Source organism: Moschus berezovskii, chromosome 4 (genome assembly GCF_049115385.1).
Source record: "Moschus berezovskii isolate FMDL1 chromosome 4, NW_MosBer_1.0, whole genome shotgun sequence".
NCBI lineage: Eukaryota > Metazoa > Chordata > Mammalia > Artiodactyla > Moschidae > Moschus > Moschus berezovskii.
Window position 1 is genome coordinate 3451957 of NC_142463.1, and position 22323 is coordinate 3474279.

At 56.6% G+C, this 22323-nt stretch overlaps 1 protein-coding gene across 5 annotated transcripts in view; it reads right to left on the reverse strand.

Annotated features, from left to right (window-relative positions):
* Positions 1 to 1751: 1751 nt before the first annotated feature.
* The window catches only part of MLPH (melanophilin), a 54254-nt gene continuing 33682 nt past the window's right edge, over positions 1752 to 22323 (reverse strand). Inside the window, exons 9-15 of one of the 5 annotated variants that reach the window (XM_055401845.2) lie at positions 15871 to 16059; positions 15489 to 15644; positions 13784 to 13876; positions 12989 to 13066; positions 11175 to 11232; positions 10399 to 10499; positions 1752 to 8626 (exon numbers count right to left, since the gene is read on the reverse strand). In XM_055401845.2, coding sequence (XP_055257820.2) covers positions 8600 to 8626; positions 10399 to 10499; positions 11175 to 11232; positions 12989 to 13066; positions 13784 to 13876; positions 15489 to 15644; positions 15871 to 16059 — 702 coding nt within the window. In that variant the 3' untranslated portion in view covers positions 1752 to 8599. The other 4 variants (XR_008682690.2, XM_055401848.2, XM_055401844.2 and 1 more) reach the window with 4 other exon arrangements.

The window sequence follows — 22323 nt, forward strand, 5'->3', positions numbered from 1 at the left end:
CCTCCTCTGGGGGATCTTCCCAACCCAGGGATCGAACCTGTGTCTCCCGCATTGCAGGTAGATTCTTTACTGTCTGAGCCACCAGGGAAGCCCTAGCCCCAAGGAATGTGCTCTCCAACTGAGAAATTTAAAATGTCCACCTCTTCCTTTTTTAGAGACCTGTTGGCAGGGGGATTCCAACTTAGAGGAAATGGAGGTGCCATCATGAAAGTGGAGTAATAAAGAGATGATCCCAGACAGGCTGGACTGTTTGCTGTCCCCTGGCTGGGACCCCTGCTGGGTGGAGGGCGTCTTAGGAGAGCCCTGGCAGAGCCTGTCTCCTGACCCTCAAGGTCTGGCCTCCTGAGAGCTGGGGGCTTGCTGTCTCCTGGCTGGTGGGACTCTGGGTCTGTGTTCCCAGCGGAGTTGCCTGGACGGCTCCACCTTTTGTTTCCACCATGGCAGCCAAGTGGACAGGGGGCCAGGACAGGCAGGGGTGGCCCCTGGATGTGCAAATGGGGTGGGGTCCCCACCAGAGCTGGTCCTGGCTGCCAGGACGAAGCCCTGCCCAGATGGGGAGGGAAGGGTGGCAGGGGAGGAGGGTGGAGTGTCAGGGACCCCGCTCTTCTCCAGCGCCCCGCAAGCTACTCACCGAGGTACCCAGCAGCTGGCAAGTGCCGTGGACAGGAGTAGGGACCCAGGTGGGGCACGCTCACCCTTTTATGCGCCCGGGAGGAAGCAGCTGACCTGACCCCCTACCTCCCTCTCCCCCCCGCCTCCCTCACTGGGCCGCATCGGAAGTCATTTTCTTTTTTCTTTTCTTCGAATTTTTAACTCTCATCACCGATGTGATGTGTCCTTTCCTGGGTTATATAATTTCATTTGGGCTGAGTGGTTTTAAAACACATTAGCTTTCCTTCTGCACGCTTTGGGCAGACTGCAGAGGCAGGCACCGCCAGCCTGGGTGCTCCGAGCCGCAAGGCGGCTGACACAGAGGTGGCCCTCCAGCCACCTCCCTCCTCCTTGAAGTCCCGCTGCCCGTGCAGAGTCCCCCGAGGAGGCCGTCGCAGCTGAACGACACCCTCCCAACCCTTCCCCGGCCCACCTGTCACCACATGCCTTTCACAGCTGCATTGATTATGCACAAAACCCTTTCGTCGTGTTTCTACCACTGAAGAATTATGTTCATTCCAGCCCTTTCCAGAGTCGTCATAATTACAGTTGAAAGAAGTTTATCGTGATTATCTGCAGAAGGGAATGGCAACCCACTCCAGTATTCTTGCCTGGAAAAATCCCATGGACAAAGGAGCCTGGTGGGCTACGGTCCCTAGGACTGCAAAGAATCAGACACGACTGATCAATGAACACACACACATTATGATTATAAAACAAATGTGTACATTTCTATGATAAATAATGTATGCTAAATCACTTTAGTTGTGTCTGACTGTTTGCGATCCTATGGACCATAGCCCACCAGGTTTCTCTGTCCATGAGATTCTGTAGGCAAGAATACTGGAGTGGGTTGCTGTGCCCTTCTCCAGGGCATCTTCCTGACCCAGGGATCGAACCCATGTCTCTTGTGTCTCCTGCATTGACAGAAAGGTTCTTTATTACTAGCACCAGCTGGGAAGCTTTGATTATAAAACAAATACCTGGATTTCTATTATGAAATAATGAAGAGGCTTATTTTTATTATAAAAGCAATTTGTATACATTTGGATAGAATTTAGCACATACAGGAAAACATGAATAAAAGAACACCCATCCTATCAGAGAAGTCAGTCATGTACCCCATGGGATGTACTTCCATACATTTGGATAGAATTTAGCACATACAGGAAAACAGGAATAAAAGAACACCCATCCTATCAGAGAAGTCAGTCATGTACCCCATGGGAGGTACCTCCATACATTTGGATAGAATTTAGCACATACAGGAAAACAGGAATAAAAGAACACCCATCCTATCAGAGAAGTCAGTCATTTATCCCATGGGATGTACCTCCATACATTTGGATAGAATTTAGCACATACAGGAAAACAGGAATAAAAGAACACCCATCCTATCAGAGAAGTCAGTCATGTACCCCATGGGAGGTACCTCCATACATTTGGATAGAATTTAGCACATACAGGAAAACAGGAATAAAAGAACACCCATCCTATCAGAGAAGTCAGTCATTTATCCCATGGGAGGTGCCTCCTTCTCGTGGGCTTCTCACCTATATTCTGGGTAGATTCACTGGATTCATGCATTTTTGATTCTCATTGCTTCCATTTAACCATCATTTCCTCAAGTTCTGGAAAAACCTGTATACTTGTGCCATTTTAAATAACTACGCGGTGTTCTCCATTTCACTTGGGCTTCGGAAGCGAACTCATTCATATGCTGATAGGAGACCAAACAGTCCATCCTAAAGGAGATCAACCCTGAATATTCATTGGAAGGACTGATGCTGAAGCTGAAGCTCCAGTCCTTTGGCTACCTGATGCGAAGAGCTGACTCATAGAAAAGACCCTGATGCTGGGAAGGATTGAGGGCAGGAGGGGAAGGGGGTGACAGAGGATGAGAGGGCTGGGTGGCATCACCGACTCGATGGACATGAGTCTGAGCAGGCTGCAGGAGTTGGTGATGGACAGGGAGGCCTGGCGTGCTGCAGTCCACGGGGTCACAAAGAGTCAGACACGACTGGACGACCGAACAACAACTTGGCAAAGGGCAGCATCATCCCGAGGAGCCATCCTGCGGGGACCCCTCCTGGCTGCTCCCCCGGGATGTGTGCAGGGGCCCTGCGGCCCTTCCCCAGCCTTCATAGACTTTGAGGAAAGTTCCAGAGCATCTCCAGGCCCTTGGGGTTACGCGTGCTTCTTCCTCCCATGGCTGCGCATTCCCGGTGAAGGTTTTGTTGGGGGCGGGTGGGCTCCCTGAAGGTCTGGAGTGGAGGTTGGGGGGAGGGGCGCTGGTGAGGGGGGTGTCTAAGGAGCGTGGGGGGCAGAGGAGGGGCCCGGCCCACACCCCGGCTGCAGGCTGAGGCCCTGGGATGGAGTCCGTCTGGATTCCTGGGGAGCGCAGGGTGAGCGGGGTCAGAGCAGCTCTGGTGAGGAGTGATGCTGGAAGCACTGCTGAGGCCAGCTCCCGTCTGGAGGGGTCCTCTCCTCCTCTCCTTGCAGGGCGGGCCCAGTACCCAGCCCTCGGGGGAGCGGACCCTGTGAGACTGGGGCAGCTAGAGGCAGCTTCCTGGGCAGACCATTGGGGGAGCGTGTGTTTGTGTGTGTGTGTGAGTGTGTGTGAGTGTGTGGGGTAGTGAACCCTCCCCTTTCAGTCAAACATCTTTGCCACAGTGCAGGGTTGGTGTTGAAAGAAATGTCCACACATTGAGGCCTGGGGCAGTCATGCTGGCTTATCGGGGAAAGGGAAAGTCGCTCAGTCGTGTCCGACTCCTTGAGACCCCACGGACTATACAGTCCGTGGAATTCTCAAGGCCAGAATACTGGGGAGGGTTAGCCTTTCCCTTCTGCAGGGGATCTTCCCGACCCAGGAATGGAACCTAGACCTGGGATCTCCTGCATTTCAGGTGGATTCTTTACCAACTGAGCCATCAGCGAAGCCCCACTTATATGCGAGTTACCCTGAATTTGATGCCAACTAGAACAGCCTGTTTGTGGCCCATCAGACATACATCGTGTACCTGCTTAAACTCAAAAACGAGAAGGCTCGCTGACCACAAGGAAAGAAAGAGTCACTGTTGTCCATGCTCAGTCGTGTCCGACTGTTGCAACCCCATGGACTGTAGCCCGCCAGTCTCCTCTGTGCGTGAGATTTCCCAGATAAGGATACTGGGGTGGACTGCCATTTCCTCCTCCAGGGGACCTTCCAGGCTCAGGGATTGAACCCGCGACTCTGTGCCTCCTGCATTGTTGGGGACTGGGGGGGTTCTTTACCACTGAATCACCTGGGAAGCCGCCCAACTAAGAATGTCTATGTTCAAAATAAAGATGAGATGCCTCCCTTCCTGGGACCCCAAGGCTGGTCCTCCTTTGATGATAAGACTCCCCTCCCAGGTGCCAAGGCCGTGCTGACTCCATGTGCACCCGCTGATCTGTTTTTGAAACCTTGAGGAGATGTATCCCTGACTTGTTTAATGTTTTTTTGTTCTGGCGAGACATGAAACTGCTGAAAGCCTGCTACTTCTGAGGGATCTGAGAGGCCATGTCTCGGGCTGTAGCCCTCAGTTTGGCTCAGATAAAGCCCTTTCCTATTCCTACTGTAGACTGTCTATTGATTACTTTACTCAGGGGTCCACCAGCGGGCAGGTGGTGGCACTGCTCCAGCCCCTCCCCCTTCATAGCAGAGCGGAGAGCTTGGCCCAGTTGACAGAGCGGAATGATGTCCCCCACTCTGTGGTCTCTGGGGGCAGTCATCAGAGGACCAGAGTGACTGAGGGGCCCTTGGGGAGCTGGAGATGTCATGGCAGCTGGTGAGGCAAACCCAGGTGAGATGCTCTGCTGCTCTTGCCAGGGCCCCTGAGCCCCAGGGAGTGCCTGCAAGATGTTTTATTTTGGGGGGCATTCACGTGGCATGTGGGATCTTAGTCCCCAACCAGAGATAGAACCTGTGCTCCCTGTATTGGAAGCATGGAGTCCTAACCCACTAGACCACCAGGGACGTCCACACATGACCATTTTCAGAACAGGGTCTTTGCTCGTGTGATTGGGGTAAAGATCTTGAGATGAGAGGACTGTCCTGGGGAATCCAGATGGGCCCTAAATCTAATGATGAGAGTCCTTGTAAGAGATGGGCAGATGGAGGTTTGGGACAGACAGACAGAGGAGCCACGGAAGGAGCCTGGGTGGCGGCGGAGTCCAAGTCTGGAGGGAGGAGGCCACCGGTGGGACATCAGGAGTCGCCAGAGCTGGGCAGAGGCTGTGGACAGTCTCCTGGAGCCTCTGCAGGGAGCATGGCCCTGCACGCACCTCGATTCTGGACTCTGGCCTCTGCGAGGGGATACACTTCTGTCGTTCTAAGCTGCCCAGTTTGTAGCAATCTGTTTGAGCAACGGGGGGCCCATCCACAATCAGGCTGTGTGAGGTGTGCTTTCCAAGACACAACGTATTCGGTTTCTGCCGAGATGGTGAGTGAATGGAGATGCTGGCTCCTCCTCCTCTCCTCATTCGGGCTCCTTTGGGCTTTCCTGGTGGCTCAGATGGTAAAGAATCTGCCTGCCAATGGGTTGGGAGGGTCCCCTGGAGGAGGAAATGGCAACCCACTCCAGTATTCTCCCAAGGACAGAGGAGCCTGGCGGGCTACAGTCCCTGGGCTCGCAAAAATCAGACACAATTGAGCGACTAACTCATCACTTCGCTTCTATTCCTCGCTTCTGGCTCCTTCACCAAACAAAACTTGCAGTACTTATAGAACACGAGAACAAATAAGGCCAGACTTTGAGAAGAGCCTCGGAGGGTGGTGGTGGGCAGATGGGCACCTGGGAGGGAAGGTTTGGGCGGTGGTGGCAGAAGCCGGGGTGTGGGGAGGCTGGGGTGAAGATGCAGAGCTAAACATGGTCTGGTCCTTCCTCCCTGCTTGGCCCTGCCTGGGACGACACTTGCTAGTCCCTGCTGCCCAGGTCAATGCCACGGGCTCGGACCAGGGGTCAGCACAGATTTCCCGTACGTACTCGGTTCTGCATTTGTAGCGCAGAAGCAACCACAGACACAAGGACACGTAAGGGCGTGGCCAGATCTGCTGACCCGACCCAGACCGCTGGGGTGGGCAGCCTCAGGAGGGAGCAGGAGCAGAGGGGCTCTGGAGAAAAGGGAAGGGCTGATCTGCCTTGGACGTTGTCCCTCCAAACTGACAGGACTGTGGGGCCCAGGCTGGGGCGCTGCCTCCTCTTAAGGCTCCCCGGGGCTGGAAAGGCAAGGTGCAGGCGGCCGGCAGTGGGGTTCTGGTGACCTTCCTGACGCCCCGGGCTGCCCCAAGTGTGGCAGGGAGCAGCCAGTGGTCCCGGGAAACCTGGGTCCACAGTCACAAGGAGGCTCTCGAGAGGACAGTCATGCACTGGACCAGAGGTCGCCCTGGAAACAAAAGCACGGCATCCATGCAACACAGCCTGGTATAAAATAAGCACAAAATAAGCACAGGAAGGCACTGCAGGTAGAGGGCCAGGAGGTGCGTGAAACCAGATCTGACATCCTGGAAACTGCAGAGTGCACGTCTTTGGCATAAAAGTATATCCCAGGGATGTCCCTGGAGGCCCAGGGGTTAAGGTTTCACTTTCCAATGCAGGGGGAGCAGGTTTGATCCCTGGTCAGGGAACAAACATCCCACATGTCTTGAGGCCAAAAAAACCAAAACGTAAAACAGAAGCAATAGTGTAACAAATCCAATAAAGACTTTAAAAGGGGTCCACATCAAACATAAATCTGAAAGAAAAACCCCGAATCAGTGACAGAGTAGATGACGGAGTGGGAGGGCGGAGGTGAATGCAGAAGGCAGAGACCAGCTTTCCCGACAGAACGTGAGGTTGAGGAGAGGGCAGAGCCTTGCCCGGAGCCCCGGAGAGGACGGAGCTGACCTGAGTGGGCGCAGCAGGCTGTGGGGGGTGATATCCGAGGTCAGCAGGATGGGCTGATGTTGAGATGCCGGAGGAAGGGATGGCTGGTCTGTGCAGGGGACCTCAGGGCGTCTGGGCAGCAGACCAGCCATGGGCACCTAAAGCCATGGTCCTAACAGGAAGGAGAAGAGGCAGGAGGGGCCGGAGAGCCAGCACAGGCCCGGGGGAATGCACATCCCCAGTGACCGGCCATGGCCACGGATGAACACGGATCGCTGGGCCGTGCGCACCGTCAGGGGAATGAGTGCATGAGTGAGTGCCGCTCTGGACCTAATCGGAGCCCTGCGAGGGGCCTCTGGAAAGAGGGCCCAGCGTGTTTCCAGGCTGGACCTGTGCGCCCACGTTAGCCATGGATCGAAGTGGCCACCCTGGTCCTCAGTGGGCCTGTTACCCTCACCTCCAGGGCAGGGCCCCAGGCCAGCCAGGACCGCCTCCCCCACAGGCCAGGATCTCACGTCGACCCCTCGTTTACTTTGTGAATAGGGAGGACTGCACATCGCGGAGAGCCGACCCTCTTCCCCGTGTAGGCATCGTGGATCGTTTCCAGCACTGAATTTAGGAGCTGCCCATCTGAAGCAGCTTTCATTCGGAGAAGGAGGATCAGCGCCATCATTTCCACAAACGCCAGCACAGCTCCAAAGCCCAAGTCATCTGGATCAACGCAGACGCCAATTCTGAAAGTCCCCCTGGAGCGGCCATGGGCCAGCTGCGGGCAACGTGGCCCCTGGGGGACCGAGATACTGTGGGGCCAGTGGGGATGGGATGGGAGCTCATGGTGCAGAACCCATAAGCCGTGGTGAGACAGTCAGGTCGGAAGAATGTCTTAGTAGCCAAGACTCTTGTGCATCACAGATTCAGCAGCTCCTTTCAGTCAGCTGAACACAGACACCAAGCATTTGCAAAGGGAGTGAAAGCTGACCCGAAGTCGCCCTGGGAAGCATTAGAGGGTCACGAGGTGGCTTCCAGCCCAGGGGGAGGCTGCTTCACCCTCGGAGCTCCACTCTGCAAAATGGGCTGCTCTGACGGTCAAACAAACAGATCCCCGTGAGGCCCCCAGCCATGCCCGGGAGGGGGCGATGCCGTTTCTGTGCCCGAGGAAGCTGCAGAGGGTCCCGGGGGGCTCCCCTTAAAGCTGGACCTCACCCTGACTCCCAGACTGTCCGAGGTGGAGGAGGACTCGGAGCTCGTCAACGGACGGATGGCAAGTGACTTGTGGGCATCACCAGCTGGTCCTTTGCCCCACTGGATCCCACCGCAGTGAACAGCAGTGCCAGGCTGGAGCCTAGCCTTCTGCCTGCCCATCCAGAGTGCCACCGGGGCCTCCCAGCAGGTGGTGTGCCCTGACACCCAGGCTGTGAGCTCCCGGGCTGTGAGCAGATGCCCACCTGCTCCCCCCGCACGCTCTATCTTTGACCACAGGGGCCTCTCTCCCAGCTTGCGAAGCATGGGTGGACTTGAAGATGGGGTGTGTGTATAAGGAGATCTGACAGCCTGCTCCTCTTTCTCATTCAGAGAGGCAAGAGTCCAGTCACTTGTCCCGATGTCCAGGAGTGCTCACACATCTGCCCATGCTCTGGCAGACACTCAAGAGTGCACAGATGGCCAGGGTGTTCACTGCGTCCTCTCCTGTCCATACCGGTCACGAAAGCAGCATTAGGAAGCCAGCAGGGAGGGGGTAAAAGATCACACTGAGAAAGATCTTCATGCTCTTCAGAAAGCTTAAACTACAGCGCCCTAGAGGAGAGACATACAGCTTAGATGCCTCTTATGAATCAGAGCAGCCACGGACCAGGTGGCCTTGGAAGTTGTCCGTGAACTTGAGTGAAGAGCTGATGATCTGAGAATCGCTGTCAGCTCGTGGGTGGGTTTCCAACATGGGCCAGGATCTCTTCTTTTTCCTCCGCTGGGCTGTGTGTAGCGGAAAGCGTGGGGCAGGAGGCATGACGCAGTGACCAAGGTGGAGGGGAAGAGGGTGGGTGTCCTGTTCAGGCGAACCTCTCCTCTTAGGGCTGGTGGGTCATCACGGGTTTCTGTGAAGCACAGGTACACATGGACACACCGCATGCACCAGTGGGTGTGAGATACACAGCCGTGCACAGAGGCACACACAGGCACAGGTACAGGCACTCACAGGCACAGGTACTCAGAGGGACAGGCACACACACAGGCACAGACACTCACAGGCACAGGCACACACTCACAGACACACACTCACGGACATACACACTCACAGGCACTCACAGGCACAGGCACACACAGACACACACAGACATACACACTCACAGGCACTCATAGGCACAGGCACACACTCACAGGCACACAGTCACAGAAATACACACTCACAGGTACTCACAGGCACACGCAATCACAGGCACAGGCACACACTCACAGACACACACTCACAGACTCACACACTCACAGGCACAGACACACACACACAGGCACTCACAGGCACAGGCTCTCACAGGCACAGGCACGCACAGGCACAAGCACTCACTGGCACAGTCACTCACAGGCACACACACTCACAGGCACAGTCACTCACAGGCACAGACACACACTCACAGGCACAGACACACACACACAGGCTCTCACAGGCACAGACACGCACAGGCACAGGCACTCACAGGCGAGGACAGGAGCATGGAAACACTCAGGAGGCACGCGAGTAAAGACGCTCTTAGCTGTATGAGTGTGTGCATGTAAAAACTCTCGGGCGTGCACACAGATACACACACGCCCCCGCGCAGGAGGGCACACGGCGGCACACACAAACCCACGGGCCTGCGGTCAGAAGGCATTGGCCAACCCCTGCCGGCTTTTCACTCAAGCCCTCTCAGCCTCAGTCTCCCCAGCTATGAATTCGGGTCCGTGACACCGGCCCTCATAAACGGGCTGTGAAGATGGAAAGTATTTTGACAACTGAAAGCGCTGAAACACAGGAAGGTGTGTTCTCATTTGGAAGCATTTAGATTTTCAAGCCCCCATTGGTGATTTCATCATCAGCCTCCTGCAGTGAGTGGCCCTGTTCTGGCCACAGCCCTGGCGGCCTTTGCCCAGCTCACGTGGGGCCAGGCGGGGAGCCTTGTCTGGGGTGGGCTGACGCTGGCTGTGTCGGACCCATGGGCCCCACCTGCCTGCCCGTCTCCCAGCCCCAGGCATCAGCAGTGAGTGTTGTGAAATCCTCTGAAATCTGTTTAAAGATGGAGTCCATGGAGATAACAGAGAGGTCACTTCATCTCGGACAGCCAAGGCATCGGCTCAGACTTGCGTAACTGGGATGAGGTCAGAATTGTCGCAGGGTGGTTGCAGCCAGCAGGTGTGGTGCGGGTGTGGACAGCGGCGGGATCCAGGCTGTTGGGACCCTGATGGTGGCCACTGAGGCCTCCTGCGCATCCCTGGGCTGTGGGCATGACTCTGGTCCCTGGGCTTGGGGAGGAACCCCAGGCTCCTTCTGCATGGAGGTCCCTCCCAGGGAAGCAGGGGGACAGCACTGGCCCCAGCATCTGCACAGGTGGCTCAGCTGCACGATCTTTACCGTGGGGCTGGGTGCGGAGTCCCTGCTGCCTTGTGGGCTGTCCCCAGTCCTAAGCCCAGACCCCCCCAGGGCGAGGTGACCCTTTCCCCCACCATCAGCCTGACACTTGGGTACCTTTAGATATGTTTTCCATTTTCCTTTAGATCTTTCATTGATCTTACTTTTCTTGTGAGTTTATCCCAATTCTTTACTTTGAAGACTTCATGTGTCAGCCTGACAGGTCACAGAATTTTAAAGCCGGCCCAGTGAACAGAGAAAACTTACCGCAAAGCTGTGGTTGGCGGCTGTCTTCCTGCCGTTAGGGTTTCTCTGGGTCAGGGATCCGCGGTACACCGACTTCCGACTGAAGGAGTCATCATCCTTGTCTTTGGGGAAAACAGAGGGGGGCTGGTTATTAATCACATGCTTCCCTCAAACAAGTGTCTTTGCCTCCTGAGAAATTTTAAAAGGAGCATGAAAACAAGCGCACCATCCAGGACGCATGCTGTCCTTGTCACCACCAAGACATCAGGAAACTGTGTCCCACGCTCAGTGTGAGAAGGTCTGGAGCTGTGCACCGTGCAGGCGTGTGCGTGCTCAGTGATGTCTGACTCTTTCAGACTCCATGGACTGTAGCCCCCAGGCTCTTCTGTCCATGGGATTTTCCAGGCAAGAAATACTGGAGTGGGATGCCATTTCCTCCTCCAGGGGATCTTCCCAACCCAGGGATTGAACCTGCGTCTCTTGTGTCTCCTGCACTGGCAGGCTGATTCTTTACCACTAGCGCCATACCGTATGTGTACAAATTATATCACAAGACACAGACACCACCACCTCTACCTTTATGTAGAAAATTTTCTACCTTTAAGGCAGAAAATTCCAGGGATCCAGGCATCAACTCACTGCAACAGTCCCTGGGGGTGGCCAGGGGACACAGGGGGGTCCTGTGGGGGTCAGGACATGAGACGCTGGGTCCTATGGCTTACTTACAAATTTGGGGCCCTGATTGGTCATTTTCATGCTCTCTTAGGCCTGGGGAATAAGGGGAGCAAGTGACTTGCCTTGGCTTTTGGGGTAATTGCTGAGCTTCCTCCTCACGAGACAGGGCACAGCCTCCATCTAGAAGAACGACACATCTCAGTGTCGCTGTGATTATTAGGGGCACTGGAAGCTAAATGCAAATTTCTCATCATTCAAGCAAATTCTGACAAATGAGGGTAACTGTCTTCTGTTCTTTCGCAATATTAGAACTTTAAACAGTACTAAAATGCATGTTATCAATAAATTACCAAATACCAGAATATAAAAGAGATGCATGCCTTTTGGAGAACTGCCCATTTTGGGAAGGGACTCTCAAGAGTCTGTGGTCTTGGAGAAGACTCTTGAGAGTCCCTCGGACTGCAAGGAGATCCAATCAGTCCATCCTAAAGGAAATCAATCCTGAATATTCATTGGAAGGACTGATGCTGAAGCTGAAACTCCAATCCTTTGGCCACCTGATGTAAAGAACTGACTCCTTGGAAAAGACCCTGATGCTGGGAAAGATTGAAGGTGGGAGGAGAAGGGGACGACAGAGGATGAGATGGTCAGATGGCATCACTGACTCAATGGACTTGAGTTTGAGTGAACTCCGGGAGTTGGCGAAGGACAGGGAGGCCTGGCGTGCTGCAGTGCATGGGGTCGCAAAGAGTCGGACACGAACAACAACGATACAGGCCCAGCACTCGCACTGTGCTGACTCACACCCTCCGTTCCCTCGCCCTTTCCTGTCACTCAACCCTCTGCTCTGGGATAATTCTTCCTCTGTTTTGCCTCCTCACGGGGAAGCGAGAGCCAAACAGTTCAACTTCCCGGGAAGTCCTGCCAATCCCGGCCCCTTGGGATTCAGCCCGGCTGCCCTGGGGCTGTACCGGGGGCCTGGCCATGGACACCTCCAGGGCCGGGCCTCCCGGGACACGTCAGGGAGGTCACGGCCCCGAGGAGAGGCTGGGGTCGGAGCCAGGGGGCCTGCCTGAGACCCTCCAGCTCGGTGGTCTGTGGGGTCTCCTTCCTGACCACCAGTCTCCCCATCACTGCAACAGGGGTGGCGTCCGCCCCGGCTCACCAGGCATTGTAAACCTCAGATGGACGGGACGGGAAAAATACTGCGTTCACGGGGAAGAGCGGCCCAGCACCGCTGTCAGGAGAAGCAGAAGCGACCAGACGGCCACTCGAGACCTCTAGGAGCTGGCAGGACGTGGGGCAGATGCCGCTCTCTGTGGGGCCCTGGGACTGGCGCTGCCCCCCTCCCTCCCACTCCACCCCGTGCCCTGATGGGCAGGCTGAGGGGTGTCACCCCACCCCACAACGGCTACCCTCGTGCTGTTTCCTGCATGGAGGCTCGGTGCTTCCCTCCCACAGCCTGGACGTGCGGCTCCCAGAGCAGGGCCATCCCCAGACCCTGTTCCAGTGCATATTCGTCCCCCGTGACTGGTGAGCATGCAGGGGGGTCACGTCCAGCACATGGTCCAGGCACAGGATGACTCCCCTGTGACCTGCAGTGTCTCCAGGGCTCTGTGTTACCCTGAGCCGGTTGCCCTGCCTCGGGGTCCGCCCGCCTCCGCCCCATCCCCTACTTCAGCCTTCCCACTGGAAGCCCTCTGTCCTCCCACCCTCCCACTCCCCAGGTGGGTTTTCCCAGCTCCCCCCACCCCCCTGGTAGACACCCTACCCCAAGCTGTGCCTCTGGGGGAAGCCAGCCTGGGAGACTCACCAGGCTTCTTAAAGTCTTAATATTTCAGCTCCACTGCCCACTGGCTTGTCCTGCTGCTAGAAAAGTCAGGCCAGTCGTTTACCCTCTTCCACCCCATCAAGTCTGGGTGCAGTGAACACATACCTCAGCTTCATCCAAAGGGTCTGCGTTTGGATCCTTCAGACTCTGGCCAGATTTCCTGACAAGCCGGGGGAGAAAGATCTGGAGAACAAGGAAGGCGCCTGGGTGTCATGACAGCCCGTCTGACCTCCAGCCACAGGGCGGGTGAGCAGGACGAAGGATGGATGTACTCTCTAATACTCGGCCTGAGAGGCTGGGGTGCCCTGTCAGTCCTCCGGACACACCATTCCAGGACTCTGGGTTCAGCAGATTAAACTGTGGAATGCCCGGCTGGCTCTGATCTGCAGATCAACCATGAGTGAACACTGTAGTATATGCACATCCCAAAGAGCGCAGAGGGTGTGCTTATACGAGGAAACGACTTGTCACGCGTCTGAAGTTCAGGTTCAACTGGGGCGTCCTGGCAGCTGGCCCTGGGGCTCTCCTGGGAGCACCTGTCATTCTTCTGCCAGTTTTCCTCACAGTGCGGTCTGCCTGGAGATTCCCGACTTGAATCGGGGAGGAGGATGCCGCTCTCAGGTCTCCGTTGTGGGCGGATCTGCACCCTGCCCCTCGATCGCACCCGCTGCAAAGCGGAGCTCTGTTAAGCCTGTCCAGGGCCCCCCGCCTCCCCGCGGTAAAGCACTCTTTATGTAAGAATCGGCAGTAACAGATGAAAAAGAACCCCACCCAGGTCACTGACGTCAGGGGAGGGAAGAGGGAGGTGGCTGGAGGGGCTCTCGCTGCCCCAGGCCACCCCGTGCCCCCTCCCAGGGCTCCGGGCACAACCCCCCAGGGCCCCGAGGTCCCTTCGCTCACCGGGAGGTTAGACTTCCTCTGGGGCTTTCCCGAGGGCCGCACCGTGAGCCCCGCTGCCTGCAAGGCTGCAATCCTGGACTCGATATTCAAAACCTGGAGGAACGACAGACGGACGCCACTTGGAAGTCCCTTCTCAATGTTGTGGACCCGGAAGAGCAGCTGCTGCAGCTTCATCGAATTGACTAACATGATTCTCCCCCAAGATGGGTGTCGCGACCAGGGGCACTTCCTGGGACCTCATTTTCACCCATCTTCCATGGTCATCGGAAGGGTCACCCGCCCCCAGGGGTGAGGAGAGGGGTTCCAGACATTGTCTGGAGGCGCATCCTTGAGGGTTGGAAGGAAGACGGCAGTGACTGGGGGGGAGAGTGGGAGGAGGCAGCTTCCGGGAACAGGAACCAGGCCCGTTAGCTCCATTCAGAGGCCTCCTAAGGCCCGCCATCATTCCTGAGGCCCCAGGGTTCTCTGGACTCAGCCTGCCCCTCACACCTCACTCCTCTAGTGTCTGTTGATCCCTGAACATGCCACATTCACACCGCCTCAGGGCCTTTGCACACGCAGCCTTCTTCTTTTTTTAATCTTTGCTTATTTATTTGGTTGCACCAGGTCCTAGCTGAAGCATGCAGGACCTTTAGTTGCAGCATGTGGGATCTAGTCCCCTGATCAGGAATCGAACCCAGGCCCCCTGCATTGGGAGAGTGGAGTCTTCGCCACTGGACCACTAGGGAAGCCCCACGCCTTCTTCTAGAGTTATCCCTCCTGACCACCCTTCTAAGCGGCCTGGCCAAGTGCTCCCTCGGGCTCTCCTCTCCTCGTGAACTGAGATGACCTCCTTGGTCGTGGACTTGCTCTCTGTCTCCTCCCACTAAGGACTGAGCTGCACGCAGGCAGGGGCTTGGTCTGAGGTGTTCACTGATGCATCTGTGTGTCTACAGGACACCGGCCACACTTGGGAGGTTGAGGACTGTCTGCCTCACAAGAAGGAATAAGTGAAGCCAGAGTTCCCAGGCTGTCTTGCTCCCCATAACCTGCCCAGCCTGGCAACACACCCCTCTCATCGGGGGTGGAAGGGCACGTGCTAGAGAGAACAGAAACGGGAATGAATGGGCAGCGGGGGCTGGGTCCCTCTTCCCCAGGGTTCCCAGGGGCAGGCAGAGCAGAGCCCAGGCTCCTGTGTTGTCTCTGGAAGCCCCTGCCCCATCCTCTGATCACACACCACTGACACCCCCACCCCCAAACTTAGGCCCTGGACCCAAGCACACAGGGTGACTCTTGGGCAGAGTTTGAGCCCTGGGGCCATCCTAAAATCTAAACCTCCTTCTGGACAGCCCTCCCAGGACAGGGAGGGGAAGGGTCAGCGTCTTCCACGCTGCCTGTCTCTTGCCAACCTGAAGGGGAACAGGCAGGGCTGGGATGCTGGTGGTGGACGGAGGGTGGTTCCCACAGACATCCCCCAAAATCCTGCTCTGGAGCTGACAGCATGGGCTCTGCTAGGCAAGCTCTTCAGGGACCTTCCGCGGCTTCAGGGCCCCCACCATCTGTCTGGGGCGCCCTTCTGTCCCTGAGGAGAGGGGTGTGTCTCCAGGCCACGCACATTCCGGGCAGCAGGCCAGTCTGGGGACTCTGGGTTCACTTATTCCTTCTTGTGAAGCGAGCAGTGCTCCGTCTCCCGAGGGGGGCGGGCATCGCGCGGCTACCTGCCTACCTGGCTCTTCGTCCGCCGCACCTCGCAGGCTGTGGCAGTCACTTGGCCCTCCAGCTCTGCCAGCTCTGCCTCTGTGGTCCTGCTGGGCTGCTCAGGGTCCCCAGGACTCAGCGGGTCCTTTCCCCAGCTGGGCGTTTGGCCTGCAGCCGTGTACACCTGGGACAGGGAAGCCCCAAGTGTGACCGCAAGGCGGAGAGGCCGTGGGGCTCTCACTGACGCACGTTCCATCCTGATGATGCTTCTCTGCACTCCAGGGGCGGCCGGGCACCTGGGGTCCTAAGGGCTCACCAGCGGTTGTGTCTGGGCTGGTGGCTTAGTCACAAACCGCTGATCCCTGGCCCTGCCTTCCCATCTCCTGCCAAGACCGCTCGGGGGACCTCACCTCCCGGGTGGCCCCAGGGTGGTCCTGGATGTTCTTGCTTCTGTCCATCTCAGCCCCTGCATCCGTGCCCTCCTCCTCCTCCACGGATGAGCCCCCTTGGTCACTGATGTGGCTGGTCAGCTCCTCCAGCTTTCTCTTGAGGGCCGCCTCTTCCACGTCAGCATCTGTGGGCTCGTTGCCACCTGGATGCTGAAATGGACAAGCGGGTGGGTCTCACTCAGCGGGTCACCTGCAGTCACTGCGCTCAGAGGCAGGGCTCCAGGAGGCGCCCCCTCCTCCGTCCCCCTGGGACTTGGCTGCAGCTGTGGTCACATCCATGCCCCACACGAGCATGGCCAAGGTGCTGCCCACCCCAGCCTCCAGAACCAGGCAGGGTGGGGTGTCCTGAAGATCCTAACAGCATCCAGGCCATTGGAGAGGCACCATTTTGAATATCTTTCTGTCCCCAAACTGGGTCCCCAAGCCATTTTCTGGGGGCTCAGCATCATTGCTAAGGTGCCAAACCAAGACCTTGGCCTGGACTGTTTGGAACTGGTCAGCTGAGGCTCAGTGAGTCAGCATGTCTGTTCTCTGGGTTTTTCTCTGTCTGCTTCATGTTTGTACTGAAGTAGGGCTCGGGGGGTGGGTCCTGAACTTGCATAAGGACAGCAGCATTGACATCCACCGTCCAAGTCGTGTCTCTGCCTGTCAGGCCGTGTGCCCACGCCTCCTGTCAGCTTTGCAAGGGGAGTCAGCATCGCAGATACCTGCCCGGAGCAGAGACGTGTCCACAGCGTGTCTGTGACTCTTGTGTGGACGTCGCAGGCATGTTTTCCATGACACAGTGAGCGGCACCTGGGCCATGTGTCCCTTCTTGAATCTAGAGCCAGGGAAGTTTGTCACCTGGCTTGGATGAGGTTCATACAATCCGGAATGTCTGCTTGTCTGCCTCAACTGCTGGGAGCGCAGGGGAAACAGTGCCTGCGCCTGGCACTCTCCGCTCCAGACTCTTCTCTGCGTCTGTGCTCCTAAAAGCTAACCTTCAGGGCAGGGCTGTCAAAGTCTCTGTTATAACTGCAGTTGTGCTTGGAGCATAAACAGAGGCTGGAAAAGAAGGGAACCACCATGGACGGATGTGAGAGTTGGACCATAAAGAAGGCTGAGCCCTGAAGAGTTGATGCTTTCAAACCGTGGTGCTGGAGAAGACTCTTGAGAGTCCCTTGCACTGCAAGGAGATCCAACCAGTCCATCCTAAAGGAAATCAGTCCTGGGTGTTCATTGGAAGGACTGATGCTGAAGCTGAAGTTCCAATACATTAGCCACCTGATGCGAAGAATTGACTCATTAGAAAAGACCCTGATGCTAGGAAAGATTGAAGGCGGGAGGAGAAGGGGATGACAGAGGATGAAATGGTTGGATGGCATCACCGACTCAGTGGACATGAGTTTGAGTGAACTCCGGGAGTTGGTGATGGACAGGGAGGCCTGGCGTGCTGCTGTCCATGGGGTCGCAAAGAGTCATACATCACTGAACTGAACTAAGGCTACACCCTTGCATGCCTCTGAGTTTCCTGCACCTTCTGCTGGGCCCACTGAGTCACAGGCTCTAGGTACAGCTGATGGCAGGCCTGGATGGGGTAGGGGACCCCCCCCCCCAACCCCAGCTCTCTGAGCACCACACCGTGAGCTCACAACCCAGGAAATCTCAAGAGAGACCTGGGTGGGTGCCTCAACCTCCCTTAACAAAGGGGCTTCGGCTGTCTCTCCTCACTTGACTGGGACCTGCCTGGCCCCCAGGGGTCACCCAGCTGATGGAGACACAACTGTGTCAGCAGGGAACCCACAGCTGACAGCTGCATGTCCGCTCACCATCTGGAGCGGAGCGGGACTCAGTGGTTGGAAGACGGAGCCACATCGCCATCAGGGCACTGACACCCACCACCCTGGGAGCTCCAGACACCAGGCAATGGAAGGAGAGCTAAGCGCGCCCTCGGGGACATGGGCTGGGAGGGAACTGGGAGGCTCGTGTTCTGACCACAGGACTCTGGGGCACCGAGATGCAGCAGGAGCGGGCAGCGGGGTGCGGGGGACGTGACTAAAGCAGGAGAGGTGACATGTTCGGCGTCACTGCCATGGGCAGTGGACCCATCACCACTGATTGTGAGCCTCACAGGAAGGTGGGAATTGATCGCGCCAGGCTGATGGAACGAAACGGCCTGGGTCACCGTGGGCCAGGAGGTGCCCAGGTAATGACCTAAAGTGACTCAACGTAAGGCTTCCTCATCCCTGAGTCACCAGCTCTTGAATCTTGAGTCACAGTCTATTAGCTCCCAGGCCGGGACAGAGGAAATCAATTCTTCCATTTTCCTCCGAGCCCAGCAGATGTATCTTTCCTGCCATTATCTTGTCTGCGGGCCGCCTTGTCTTAAGAGGAAAATGGCACTGGTGGGCTGGGAAGACTCTTCTGCGTTGTTTCATAGGTAATTAGCTTGATCTTCACAGCAGCGAGGGCCCTGAGAGGGCAAGTCCGCCCAGAGAAGAACATGAGCTGAGAAACTTAAGCATGAAGGTTTCGGGCAGGAGGGGCCCCGCCGTCACCTCAAGTGGCTGCTGGCAACTGGAACCAGCTCTGGTCACACTCTTTGTCATCTGAGAAGCAACAATCAATACCTGGCGGGGCAGGGAGGGGTGCTCAGAGGACAGCCTTGTGTCCCCATGGCTGGCATGGAACACATGGCCAGAGGGTAAGAGCTGAACCAACCAGAGCCCAAAACAGGCACAGTGAAATGTCACCTCCAGAGTGAAACAGGAGGAAGCGCACCCGTAATGAGAATTCAGGAAGTTCTCGTCCTGATAGAGAGGGGCTGGGGGGCGGCGTGGAGCCACGGGGAGGCCACAGCCCTCAGTCCCGGAGGTGAGCTTCAGGCTCCATGCTGCTCTCTGGGCGAGGACTCAGCCATCCACCTCCTGGACGGCACGGACACGATGCACAGAGCGCCATCCTGCTTTTCCACCTGGGATCAGAGCCACTGGCCCCGTGCAGACACCCCCTCACCCCAGGGCACACATGCTTCTCAGGAGCTCAGGAACCCAATGAGCTCTTTGCCCTCCCTTCTGCAAGATCGGGAGTCACTCTGCCCCGTGTGAGCTCCGTGTCGAGGTAAATCACATGCTCCTGGGACACACGGGTGGCAACTCCTAGTGTGAAACTCCTAGTGTTTTCAGCTCCTTTGCAGCAAAATGTAAATGAGCAACTTACAAATACAGTCCAGACTGACACAGGCCGTGAAGGAAAACAAACTACTGTCACATGATGCTGGTGAGGCACCTTGTGGGGAAACTGAGTCAGTGTCTGGAGCCCGAGCTCTCAGGTCCCCAGCGCTCACCACCCACCACTTGGGGTAGGGTGCGTGCCATGGCATGCCATCTCAGGGCCTTGGAGCATCCATCCTTGGTACCACTGCACCATCTTCGACCTCCTCTCAGCATGAATGATTGTTTATACAAAGTCTTTGCTGAGTATCCCTCACCCAGAAAGTCCTGACCGTGAGTACAGACTCAGAAACAGACAACAGGTCACGGGAGGACCATTCAGGTAGACCCCAACAAAAGATTATTCTCGAGAACTCTTGCCCTCCCACGCGCATGTCTGTGAGACCTGGTTTAGAAGAGCTGCTCTGAGAGGTGGGCGGAGGCAGAGACCTTCCTCCGGGGCCCTGCAGCAGCTCCTCCACAAAGACCCTGTAAGGGCCAGCCCTGGGCCTTCCCTGATACTTGGGATGCTGCTGCCTTGGGAGGTTGCTCTTCATCCTGCCCAACTCCCTGTTCATAGAGACGCGGAGGACACCCTGCAGGTGAAATGTTAGTTGGAGTAAATAAAGTCAAGAGAAAGAAATGGAGAAGAATTCCAGAGACAAGTACAAGCGTGAAACTCAAGGAGGCAAGGAGGAGGACCGGTGTCAGTAGGGCCAATACTGGGGTCTGTATTTTCCTGAAAGCCACTGAAGTTGCTAAATCAAAAACTTGCTGAAAATAGACAACTTAATTCTAGTCTTCATCCCATTGTCCCTGGGAACTGCTCTGTCAGCTATCTTCTGCAACCCAGGGAGGTCTCTGCCTGGGAAGGTCTCTGTCTGGGGGAGGTCTCTGTCCTGGGGAGGTCTCTGCCTGGGGAGGTCTCTGTCCCAGGGAGGTCTCTGCCTGGGGAGGTCTCTGTCTGGGGGAGATCTTGGTCCTGGGGAGGTCTCTGTCTTGGGGAGATCTCTGCCTGGGGAGGTCTCTTTCCCAGGGAGGTCTCTGCCTGGGAAGGTCTCTGTCTTGGGGAGGCCTCTGTCCTGGGGAGATCTTTGTCCTGGGGAGGTCTCTGTCTGGGGGAGGTCTCTGTCCCGGGGAGGTCTCTGCCTGGGAAGGTCTCTGTTCTGGGGAGATCTTTGTCCTGGGGAGGTCTCTGCCTGGGGAGGTCTCTGCCTGAGAAGGTCTCTGTCCCGGGGAGGTCTCTGTCCCGGGGAGGTCTCTGCCTGGGGAGGTCTCTGTCCCAGGGAGGTCTCTGCCTGGGGAGGTCTCTGTCTGGGGGAGATCTTGGTCCTGGGGAGGTCTCTGTCTTGGGGAGGTCTCTGCCTGGGGAGGTATCTTTCCCAGGGAGGTCTCTGCCTGGGAAGGTCTCTGTCTTGGGGAGGCCTCTGTCCTGGGGAGATCTTTGTCCTGGGGAAGTCTCTGTCCTGGGGAGGTCTCTGCCTGGGGAGGTCTCTGCCTGAGAAGGTCTCTGTCCCGGGGAGGTCTCTGTCCCGGGGAGGTCTCTGCCTGGGGAGGTCTCTGTCCCAGGGAGGTCTCTGCCTGGGGAGGTCTCTGTCTGGGGGAGATCTTGGTCCTGGGGAGGTCTCTGTTTTGGGGAGGTCTCTGCCTGGGGAGGTATCTTTCCCAGGGAGGTCTCTGCCTGGGAAGGTCTCTGTCTTGGGGAGGCCTCTGTCCTGGGGAGATCTTTGTCCTGGGGAAGTCTCTGTCCTGGGGAGGTCTCTGCCTGGGGAGGTCTCTGTCCCAGGGAGGTCTCTGCCTGGGGAGGTCTCTTTCCCAGGGAGGTCTCTGCCTTGGAAGGTCTCTGTCCTGGGGAGGCCTCTGTTCTGGGGAGATCTTTGTCCTGGGGAGGTCTCTGCCTGGGGAGGTCTTTGTTCTGGGGCGATCTTTGTCCTGGGGAGGTCTCTGCCTGGGGAGGTCTCTGTTCTGGGGCGATCTTTGTCCTGGGGAGGTCTCTGCCTGGGGAGGTCTCTCTCCGGGGGAGATCTCTGTCTTGGAGTGGCTTTTCCCTCCATCACCATCCTCCCCCACCTCCCAGGGGCCAAGCCAGTGACCCCCTGGTCTGAATCAAAGCACGCTTCCTTTGTGTCAGCATCTCCCCAGCTGTTCCCTAAAGGAAGTGAGACCCCCTGGATCGCACGGCAGAGAGAGACGGCTCTTCCCTGCAGGCCTTCTCAGGGTCTCTCACGCCCTGCTGTGCTCAGGGCAAAGGGTCAGTGACACCTCTCAGGGATGGAGGTGGGAGCAGGAGAAATGCCTGGCCCCAGGTCGGGTGACACCTCCAGGCAGTGTTACAGGAACGAAGGCCAGCTGGGCTGAGGGCACGGACTCTGGAGAGGGAGACACGCAGAGCTGAAGCACGCCACACTTCTGCCCCACTGATGTTTTAGCCCAATCAGGTTTTTGAACACAAACCTGACAGTGATTCACCAAAGAGCCAGGCAAAGAAAGGCTCCTCCTACAAGTCAGGAGCTCCACAGGTCGCCTCCCACAGTGCCGTCACGAGGGCCTGAGGCCGGAAAGGCCCTTCGTCCATTCCAGGCCGGCGTCCCACCCTCCCTACTGGAGAAGGTGAGCCGCGGGCAGATCTCCTGCTGTCAGTACTGGGGCGGGGGGTGGATACTGGTGGGGGCAGAGGGCTCAGCAAAGGCCCTACCCGCTGGGCAGCCCTACTTCTCATCCCCAAGGACCCGAGGAGCAGTTGGTAGCCTGCGGCGCCAGGCTGGATGAAGCACAAGCTGGAATCAAGAGAAATATCAATAACCTCAGATACGCAGATGACACCACCCTCATGGCAGAAACTGAAGAAGAACTAAAGAGCCTCTTGATGAAAGTGAAAGAGGAGAGTGAAAAAGTTGGCTTAAAGCTCAACATTCAGAAAATGAAGATCATGGCATCTGGTCCCATCACTTCATGGCAAATAGATGGAGAAATAATGGAAACAGTGAGAGACTTTATTTTTTAGGGCTCCAAAATCACTGTAGATGGTGACTGCAGCCATGAAATTAAAAGACTGTTGCTCCTTGGAATAAAAGCTATGACCAGCCTAGACAGCATATTAAAAAGCAGAGACATTACTTTGTGACAAAGGTCCCTCTAGTCAAAACTATGGTTTTTCCAGTGGTCATGTATGGATGTGAGAGTTGGACTATAAAGAAAGCTGAGAGACGAGGAACTGATGCTT